General features: G+C 43.4%; 1 protein-coding gene across 1 annotated transcript; it reads left to right on the top strand.

Annotated features, from left to right (window-relative positions):
- The first annotated feature begins 942 nt into the window (after positions 1 to 942).
- Positions 943 to 9,863, top strand: Atp5mc2 (ATP synthase membrane subunit c locus 2). The gene is made up of 5 exons (XM_047549888.1): positions 943 to 1,029; positions 4,524 to 4,593; positions 6,653 to 6,730; positions 7,216 to 7,409; positions 9,604 to 9,863. Exons 2-5 carry the CDS (start codon positions 4,555 to 4,557, stop codon positions 9,716 to 9,718), a joined length of 426 nt encoding a protein of 141 aa, XP_047405844.1. The 5' UTR covers positions 943 to 1,029; positions 4,524 to 4,554; the 3' UTR covers positions 9,719 to 9,863.
- The last annotated feature ends 423 nt before the right edge of the window (positions 9,864 to 10,286 follow it).

The raw sequence follows: 10,286 nt of genomic DNA, 5'->3' as shown, positions 1-10,286 counted from the left end.
CCGCGGCTTTCTTTTTATTTTTTATTTTTTATGGGGGTTGGTGAGCTTTCCCCGTCTTTCTCATGTAGCGTTCAATGAGCAGGATGCCTGGACGGCTGGAGTTTGGAACTGGATAGGCCTTGCGCCCTTCTCTTCCAAAGGGCTGGTCAGGTCCTGTCTGGTAGACAGGCGTAGAAGTCCCCACCCGCCTCCACCAGGGGGAGGTCAGCGAAGAGGCACGAGACAGAAGTGTTGGGCATTTGGGAAGTGCCTCATGAGGGTACTGCTTTTCCCATATCTGGCCTACGTGAAACTTAGGCAGAGCCCTGGGCATGTCTGGGGTGACCTCGTACCTTTGCTCAGGACACAGGTAATGTTATCCCTAAAATGTGATGTTAACCCTAATCAGGAAAAATAACTTTAGACTATACTTAGGCCTTAATCTTCTGACTCCCTTACACTGGTTTTCTCATGGCTTACCAACGGAGTAAGAAAGAGGAAAAGGCAAAGCCAGCTGAACCAGCTGTAGCATTTTGCTGACTATACCCCCCTTGAACCTGTTTTCCATCTAATGATGCCAAGGGCCCCAGGGCAACAGAAGGCTGGAATCCCTTGACTTCATTTTCCTCCTGCTACATTTCAGTAACAGAATCACAATCACTATTGTATGCTACTTAACACTGAATTTCTAAAGCCTTCCCCCACATGGATTGCGCAGGCTCAGAAAGTAAACTTGAGTCCAGGATCCCAAAGCTGTGCTGGCCAAACCGCAGGCCACGTTATAAATCCGCTTACTCTGTGGAGTTGGCCTTATATCTGCACGGGTCGGCTCCACCTGTAATTTCTCCTCTCAAACGCCAGGTGGAGCCTCTGGCCCGATGCCGCTTCAGAGCTGGCAGGCGGCGCTGTGGTACCTGGGCAGACCCTCGACGCTGCACTCACTCTATCCACCGCGGAGCAACTCGTTGGCCCGGGGCACGCATGCGCCAAGTCTTCCTTTCGCTATTCCCACTCCCCGCCCCTCTCTGTCTTCTCTGCACTGGGAAGCAGGTAAGGCCTTGGGGCCTCGTGCCCTCTCTGCGCCGCGCAGGCGCGCAGGGTACCTACCCACCTCGCGCGGAAGCTGTGCGGCCCTTTCCTTACTTGTTCCCACCCTGGTCCTTACACTCCCTCGGGTCCCGGTATCTCGACGTCTGAAAGCTATCCTTTCCGCGTGCCAGTGACCTCCAACCGCGCGAGCCTGGCGCCATCTTGGGTGTCTCGTGGCGGGAGGGTGCCTTGGAGCCGGCAAAAGTCAGATCGTGTAGTGCTGATTTTCACCTGTCGCGACCCAGTCCTTAACAGACGCTCTTAATTCTTGCCCTTTCAGAGTTGTCACAGTTTTTCTCTTTTCTCTCATCTTAACGTTTGCCCCAAATCTTCGGATTCAGCCCCAGGACTTAAGGCGCTCCCAAACGTAGAGATAGTACATCGTCCGAAGTTACCACTCCCTCTGATCACCATTCCTCAATTTAAAAAGTAAACTGAACCTGGCGCAGTGGCGCATGCCTTTGAACCCAGCGGCTCAGGAGGTTGAGGCGGGAGGATCTCAAGTGCAAAGCCAGCCTCAGCAACTTAGCGAGAAAGGGCTTGGGATGTAGCTCAGTGGTTAAGCGCCCCTGGGTTCAGTCCTTGGCACAGAAACAAATACGAACGTGGTAGAAACTAACAACAGGCATAACATCCTGTCCCGTCAGACTGTGGCTTGGAAGAGCTAGGGCACAAAAGAGAACTGTTACCTGTTGCCTCCCAATACCTGTCCTTTACTTTCCTGGCACTCTGGTGTAGTTGGAAAGTAGTGGTGTGCTAGAAACGAAGGTTTCTGTTAGAGATAGTAGGGCTAAAAGGAGGGGGAAAGACCCAGCTGATGGCGTCAGCATAAGTCTCCACTCTCCAACTTTTCTGTCAGTTGTTTATTAAGCTCCGCAGATTCTGTCATCAAGAGTAAAAGGAACTGGGCGTGATGGCGCCTAATTCCAGCTCAGGACACAGGCAGCATCACGAGTTCAAAGCCAGCCTCAGCAATTTAGCAAGACCCTCTCCTTAAATAAAAATGTAAAAAAGGGCTGAAGGTGTGGCTTAGTGGTTGAGTGCCCCTAGATTCAGCACCCCCCGCCCCCCAAAAAAGGAGTTTTTTAAAGGAAGGAAATGGTTATGCCAGCATCTCTAACTCAGCTCAGGAAAAAAACCACGGTTCTGTAGTGTGCCACTGCTCAGGTGAAGTAACCATTGCAGACTTGCCAAGGTTAGGTGACCAATGGAGGAATCTGCAAGAAATGCAGGCTCCAGGCTGGCATGGTGGTGCACAACTGTAATCGTAGCAACTGGGTAGGCTAAGGCAGAAGGACTGCAAATTCTCGCCCAGTCTTGAAACTTAATCAAGGCCCTAAGCAATATATCAAGATTCTGTCTCAAGGGCTGGGGAAGTGACTGAGTGGTTAAGTGCTCCTGAATTCAATCCCCAGTAACAAAAAGAAAGAAAGAAAAGAAATGCAGGCTCCTTTAATTGCCACCTTTGTTGTAGGCCTGTTATTATCACATGCCAGTACCACATTATATTTTGTTTAATCCTTCTAAGAACTACATTTTATAAATATTATTTTTAAAAAACAGTATTTAACCCAGGGGCGCTTAACCACTGAACCATATCTCTAGCCCTTATATTGTATTTAGATATGGACCTTTCTGAGTTGCTGAGGCTGGCTTTGAACTCATCATCTTCCTGCCTCAGCCTCCCAACCCTCTGGAATTACAGGCCTGTTCCACCCTGCCCAACTTATAAATGATGACTTTAAGGCTTAAGTGCTTTGAGAAAAATAACTCTCCTTTTTTAAAAAAAGCTTTAAAGAAGTATTGGATTTTGGCCCAGGGAAACCTGGATAGTTGTTCAGCAAAACTGGGTTCATGTTGCATAGAGGCAGATGTCAGTTCTTGACTGGACAAGACTTGAAGATACCCATAAACCTAAAAGTAAGATTCTGGATTCCAAAGTCATACCCTGGGGCAGTTTGAACCCAGTTCATTAAAGGAAGTGGTATTTAACAGGCCTATACATTTTCTGAGTAATTCAGCCTCTCAAACATTAGAAACCCTGTAAATTAAAAGTGCAAAGTTCAAGGCCAGACTTGGCAACTTGGTGAGACCTTGTCTCAAAATAAAAATTTTAAAGAGTTAAGGAGCTGGGCCTATAATCCCAGCAACTTGAGAGGCTGAAGCAGAAGGATCACAAGTCCAAAGCCAACCTCAGCAATTTAGTGAGGCTCTGTCTCAAAATTTAAAAATAAGAAGGACTAGGGATGTGGCTCAGTGGTTAAGTGCCCCTGAGTTCAATCCCAAATATCAAAAAAAATGGGTTGAGGATGTCGCTCATTGGTAGAGTACCCCTGGGTTTAATCCCCAGTACCACAAAAAATAAATAAAAGTAAAATGATCTGATCTCAAGTCCTAGTTCTACCACTACCCTAGTTGGTTAGTTGGATGTTTTGATACTGGGGATTTAGAAATAAGGGTCTGGCTAAATTTGCTCAGGCTGCCATCCATCGAATAACCCTGTCTCAGCCTCCTGATAACTAGGATTACAGACTTGTACCACCATGCTTAGCTCCAGAAATATGTATTTTTAGTACATATACTACCTCTTCCCCTAAATAATTCTGGTTCTGGTGTCTTCTCACTTCACTTGGAGAAACCCTGCCTTTACATCTTTAACTTTCCCTCTCTTCTCTCAGGTAAGTTCAGCTATACCCATTTAGACACCTGTAGGGTGTAAGGACTTATTTAGATCTTGGGTATGCAAAATTTAATACTCTAGTGTAATGGTAAAAATAAATAGTTTAATAGTCATTGCTATCGAGGATTATGAGAGTTCCTCATTGATCTGCCTCATGCTGTTAATTAATATAGGAAAAATGTTTTTTTAATATATGTATATTTTTTTTAGTTGTCAATGGATCTTTATTTTATTCATTTATATGCAGTGCTGAGTATCTAACCCAGGGCCTCACACATGCCAGGCAAGCACTCTAGCGCTGAGCCACAACTCCAGCCCCAGGAAAAATGTTTTGAGGGTGAAGTACTTCCAAGTAATTCAGTAGAAAGATTGTTGGAGACCTTCCAGGGTATTGACCTTCAACAGGTATCTCTGAAGAGTACAAAGACTAGTCTTTAGGGGCTGGGAGTATGGCTCAGTGGTGGAGCACTTGTCTAGCAGGCATATGAGGCCCTGGTTTTATTCCCCAACACTGGAAGAAAAAAAGAGAAGAGACTGTGGAAATAGATTACAGGTCTCAAAGTGGAACCAAGTGACTTATTTGTTCAGAACAAGAACATCATTTGATGATAAGGAAATCTTGGAAGCTCTCTGGAGTTTCTGGAGGAAATCATAATTTCACGATTCTTATTCCATCTCTACTGATCAATCATTCTGCTGTCTGGGTCAGTTAAGCTTTCCAGAGCAAATTTAGTGAGCAAGGACAGTGTTTACAATGCTGCTTTTATAATTCCAGCTCTCTTGCCACGGCCCCTCACCCTCTGAAAATGTATGCCTGCTCCAAGTTCCTCTCCACCCACTCTTTGGTGAGTACCTGCTTTTTCTGGGAGAGTTTTTCTTTTGTCCTTGTTGTCAGACCTTGTTCTTCACAGCTGGGCTTGGGGGAGGTGAATGATATTCTTAAGCAGGGATGGCCCTTTGCTCTGGTAGCCTGACAGGAGAGTGTAAATTGTCAAGATACTCCCCTACCCTATATTCTTTGGAGGTCAGTTAATTCTTACTCATTGATAACCAAGATCACATTATTCCTAATCAAATTATATGTTCCTGTAAACTGGAGCCCAGCCAGAAGTGGTAAGCATAGTTGATACATAGTTTGGTCTGTATATGCATTGGGTATAAGATCTGAGTGAACCATATCTAGGAGTTCATTCTAGGAACTTAAATCTGGTAAAAAGCTAAAACACACATAAATACACATTGGAAAAGCATTTGACTGAGAAGCAAAACTAATTAGATGGCCTGGTACTCTGGTGCACACCTGTAATCCCAACAGCTGGGGAAGCTGAGGCAAGAGGATCATGAGTTCAAATCCAGCCTCAACAAGTTAGCGTGCCCCTGAGCAACTCAGTGAGACCCTATCTCTAAATAAAATATAAAAAAGGTCTGGGAATGTGGCTCAATGGTTGAACCCTTGGGTTCAATCCCTGGTACAAAAAAATAATAATAATTAGATGGAGGGAGGTGTGGTGGTACACACCTGAAATCCCACAAGTTCAAGGCCAGCCTCAGCAACTTAGTGAGAACCTGTCTCAAAATTAAAAAAAGGACTGAGGATATAGCTCAGTGGTAAAGTGCCTCTGGGGTCAAAAAAATGGGTGAGGAATTTTTCATAAGTTAAAAGGAATAATGCTATTAGTAGGCACCATTTATTTCCCATGTGCCTAGCACCAAGTTTATCATTTTGTATACTTCATCTCATTTATTCCTCAAATCAACCCTGAGTTCCCACTTGATAGATAAGACAGACTTAGAAAGATTTAAGTGATTGATCCCAAGATTTCACAGCTGATAAAAAGAGTTAAAATTGAAATTTATCTGACTTTACTACTACATCTGTTTTGAAGATAATTGGGGTTAGTTAGCAAGAGGTAAATGTTGAGCATGGATCTTTGAGTTGATTTTCCAGAAGGATGTGTTTAGGGAAAGATTACCCCAAACCTTTACTTCCCTCTTGTGGGCTGGCCATTATCAGTATATATTTCCCTTGTTAAATGAAGCAGATACTTCCAAGGCTTAGATTCCTTCTTATTCTTAAGGACTGTAAAAAGGTACAGCAAGGGTTTATAATAAAACCTTTTTGTCTCAAAAGAAAATAGACATCCGGGAACTGTGGTGCACGCCTGTAATCCCAGCAGCTCGGGAGGCTGAGGCAGGAGGATATTGCGTTCAAAGCCAGCCTCAGCAAAAAATGAGGCACCAAGCAACTCAGTGAGACCCTGACTCTAAATAAAATACAAAATAGGGCTGGGGATGTGACTCAGTGGTTGAGTGCACCTGAGTCCAATCCCCTGTACCCTCCTGACATACCCCCCCCCAAAAAAAAAAAAAAAGAAAAAATAGGAAGTAGACTTTCTTAAAGACTGAGAAACAAGAGGAATGGTGACACACCCACCCCTGCCGTTTGGTGGTACTAAGAATTGAGCCCAGGGGTGCTCTTCCATTAAGCCACATTCCCAGCCCTTTTTATTTTTCGTTTTGAGACAAGGACTCACTAAGTTGCCTGGGCTGGCCTCAGACTTGGAATTCTCTTGCCTCACCCTCTGGAGGCAGTGGGATTTAGGCAGTGCCACTACAGCAAACAGTGGTGTGGAAATGTACAATTTCTAAAGCTGGGCATCTGTAGTCCTAGCTGCTTGAGAGCTGAGGAGTTCAGGGTCAGCCCAAGCTATATAACAAGAACCTGTTTCTCAAAAGAGCAGAATTTGCTCCAAGAAAGAATAATCCAAAATTCTGATTAATTTTAAATAGAATGGAAGGGGCATCAGAAAGAAGATTTTGTCTATGAAATAACAACTGTTATGGCTCTGAAGGTTCTTTCCATAACCTTCCTTGACCTTCCTGCCCTTGTATCATTCCCACTAGGTCAGGAGCACCTCTCAGCTGCTGAGCCGACCACTATGTGCAGTGGTGCTGAACAGACCAGAGACACTAACATATGAGGTACCTCAACAGGTGGAGTTGAGATGTGGTTTGGGGGTAAAGGGATATGGAAGGTTACCTACCAGAACCAGTAGAGGGAGTCATGAGGACAGTCATCACAGAATAAAATTCTGGAAAAATCAAGGCCATTGGTTTAGGTAGAGGTGGAGGACAGGTAATACTGTGAATGTTTTTGTACTTCAGTTTTTCTGCCAGTACATGCCTGTATGTGCTACTGCTAACTGCTGTCACTTAACCTAGTCTAACTGACTTTAGGTCCCAGGGAACCAAGAAGAGGCTAGAGTCTCTGTCTTACACTTCTAGAATATTGAAGGCATTTGAAGTCTACCTCTTAAATTAAAAGGCTCTGATTGCCAGCATTTTAGGAAGTTTTCTAGGGAGACTATAGGATTTGGCAGCATAGAGGGCTAAAAAGATAAATGTTTGCAAAGCACAAAAAGGGATTTCAAAAAAATCTTTATCTTCTGCCTATCTCTTCTTCACAGAGCTTCAGCAGCTTGGCAGTCCCATGTCCCCTGACTTCACTTATCCCTAGCCGCAGTGTCCAAACCAGCACCATTTCAAGGGATATCGACACAGCAGCCAAGTTCATTGGGGCTGGCGCTGCCACAGTTGGGGTGGCTGGCTCTGGGGCTGGGATTGGGACTGTATTTGGAAGTCTTATCATTGGTTATGCCAGGTAAGATAAGTTGGGCCCTCCATTGTCTCTGATACGCTTTCCAAAGGTCTGGGCAGAAATATTAGGCAGTCTATAGCTGTACTATGCTAAATAGTAGCCACTAGCTACATGTGGCTATTTTTAATTTAAATTTTAATTAAAAAAAAAAATAGGGTCTGGAGCTATGTAACCCAGCGGTAGAATGCTTGCCTAACACGTGTGAGGCACTGGGTTCAATCCTTGGCACCAAATAAAAATTAATAAATAAAATAAAGGTATTGGTATTGGGTTCACCTACAACATACACACACACACACACACACACACACACACACACACACACACCATATTTCAAGTATTCCAGCCACATGAAGGTAGGCACTACCATATTTGATAGTGCAAATATAGAACATTTACATCATTGATGAAAGTTCTATTGAATAGCCTCAGTATTGAACGGGTTGGCAAATTAAGACCTGAAGGCTAAATTTTGACAAGTCTGGTTTTCTGTGGTTGAGCTAAGAATGATTTTTTTTTTTTTTTTTGGTGGTGCTGGGGATTGAGCCCAGAGCTTTGTTCTTGACAGGCAAGCACTCTATAAACTGAACTATATCCCCAGCCCCTAACAATGATTTTTACTTTTTTTTTTAGCTGTTGATGGACTTTTAATTTATTTATTTATATGTCATGCTGAGAATCTAACCCAGTGCCTCACATGCTAGGCAAGTGTTCTACCACTGAGTCACAACCCCAGCCCAAGGGTTTTTTTTTAAACTAGAAGATAAAAGATTTTTCACTGATCTTACTACAAGGAAGTGATAAATGTTTAAGGTACTAGATAACACCAGTTATTCTAATTTGATATGTATCAAAACATCACATTGTACTCCAAAAATATGCATACGTATTATGTTTGCATCAAAAACTTTTTTAAAATTTTAAAGGCAACAAAGCCATATGGCCCACCAAACCTTAAAAATTTGCTATCTGGTCCTTTATGGAAAAAGTTTTCAATCCCTGGTCTATAGCTCATTCAGCATAGTGGCTTAATTGCTGTTTTCCCCCATCTCTGGGAATTCTCTTTGTCACTCCTGGGAAAACTGCCTCTGCAGGAGGTCCTACTGGTCCCTGACACTAGGGACTATTTGATCTTCACCAACTCTGAACAACTCACTGGTACAACTAAATTAATTCTTTAGAGACCAGCAAGTTCTCTTAATATCTTTGGGGGAATATCGAGTTATTTTTTAGAATTTGTATTAAACAGAAAGCCTGACTGCTACTGTGTCTGTAATAGTGTTAAAAGCTGGTGTTGCTTTACCTTACCCATCAAGACTTCCCTAGGTGTCAAAAATAAGAGAAATTACACATTGACTCTCAAAGTTGGGAGTCCTTTGTCCTATTTTGACTCATACCATAAACACCACAGACCATTTTTAGCATTAAAGCCCAGAATTTTCTTGGAGTGAAATAAGGAAGTCAGCCCCTTGGCTCTGGGACAGTGTTTTTCTAATTGTGTCCCTAAAGTCCTGGGATCCTGAAGATATACCCCAGATTTTTCTTAGAAAATGAAGGGGAGATCAGGGAAGCATTTAAAATGCCACACTTCCTTTGCACCATTGCAGGTTTTTGTTTTTTTTTTTTTCCTATTTTGGGGTTCTGCTTAAATTTTGAAATACTGCTTTCTAGAAAGACCTTGCCACTCTGGATACTCTCTGTCCTGTTCAGGTGATGGATTTTAAGTTTTTAAGTTACAATGTTAGGGGTAATCCACTGGAGAAGATAATGTTTGTACCTGGGTTGTGTTACAGGATTTTGGATTGCTTACTTCCCCCCCTCATTTAGCCCCTGCAGAGACATTGGTGCATTGGGGCAAGAATTTGGACATAATGGTGTCATCTTCTTACATAAGATAAGTTTCAAGGCCAGGCATCACAGCAGATGCCTGTACTCCCAGTTGTTCAGGTGGCTGAGGGAGGAGGATTATAAATTCAAGGCCAGCCTCAGCAACTTAGCAAGATTCTGTCTCAAAACAAAAAGTTGAAAAGGGTTGGGGATGTACCTTGGTGGTGGAGTGCCCAGTACCACCAAAAGAAAAAGAAAAGGAAAAAAAAAAAAAAAGATTTAAGAGAATTCTCCCTGAGCCTACCTTAGATGTTTATCCTTTTCTTTGTCTGTACTAGAAATTCAGTTTTTTCTTTTCCCCTTCTCCCAGGAACCCCTCTCTGAAGCAACAGCTCTTCTCCTACGCCATTCTGGGCTTTGCCCTCTCAGAGGCCATGGGGCTCTTTTGCCTGATGGTGGCCTTTCTCATCCTCTTCGCCATGTGAAGGAGCAGTCTCCACCTTGAATTCTTTCTCCCGTATCTTGTCTGCCCTGTATTTCCCTTTTCCCATACCTCCCCGGGCAGTCTGGGGAAAGTGGTTGGCTCAGGGTTTGGCAGAGGGAAGACAAATAAATACTGTATTAATAAGATGTTTCATGAGTCTCTTGTGTATATTTCTTTTCCACAGTTGGCTGAGTGCCTTGGTATGGAAGGTGATGATGGTTCTAAAACTCAACAGGGTCTGGCTGGGCTTATTTGCTTTTAATTGTGTTTTAGGGAGACTTTACTTGAAATAGCTCTCCATTTTAATAATTACCACCTCACATGATCTATTTGCCCTGGAGGACTGGGGTTAGTAGCAACAAATACTGGCTTAACATGATGATTAATGCACTTTCTGTTAACCATCACTGTCACTATCCTGGCTCAGGCCCTTATTGTCAGTCACCTGGTCTACTCTTAAGAATCTCTTAGGGGACCACTGGCCTCCAGTCTTTGCACTTTTCCTTTTACTTGTACCTACCACTGCCAGGTGAATTCTCCTATAGGGCTAGTTTTTGTTTATCAATTCA

The sequence above is a fragment of the Sciurus carolinensis genome, chromosome 4 (genome assembly GCF_902686445.1).
Source record: "Sciurus carolinensis chromosome 4, mSciCar1.2, whole genome shotgun sequence".
NCBI classification, from domain to species: domain Eukaryota; kingdom Metazoa; phylum Chordata; class Mammalia; order Rodentia; family Sciuridae; genus Sciurus; species Sciurus carolinensis.
The sequence above is the reverse complement of the archived record's forward strand: the minus strand, read 5'-3'. Positions and strand labels throughout refer to the sequence as shown.

What these genes read in the sequence shown, in the direction of transcription:
- Atp5mc2 (XM_047549888.1), top strand. Translation starts at nt 4,555, where the DNA reads ATGTATGCCTGCTCCAAGTTCCTCTCCACCCACTCTTTG. An exon ending in CAGAGACACTAACATATGAG is followed by an intron (nt 6,731 to 7,215) that starts GTACCTCAACAG and finishes TCTTCTTCACAG; the next exon opens with AGCTTCAGCAGCTTGGCAGT. An exon ending in CTTATCATTGGTTATGCCAG is followed by an intron (nt 7,410 to 9,603) that starts GTAAGATAAGTT and finishes CCCTTCTCCCAG; the next exon opens with GAACCCCTCTCTGAAGCAAC.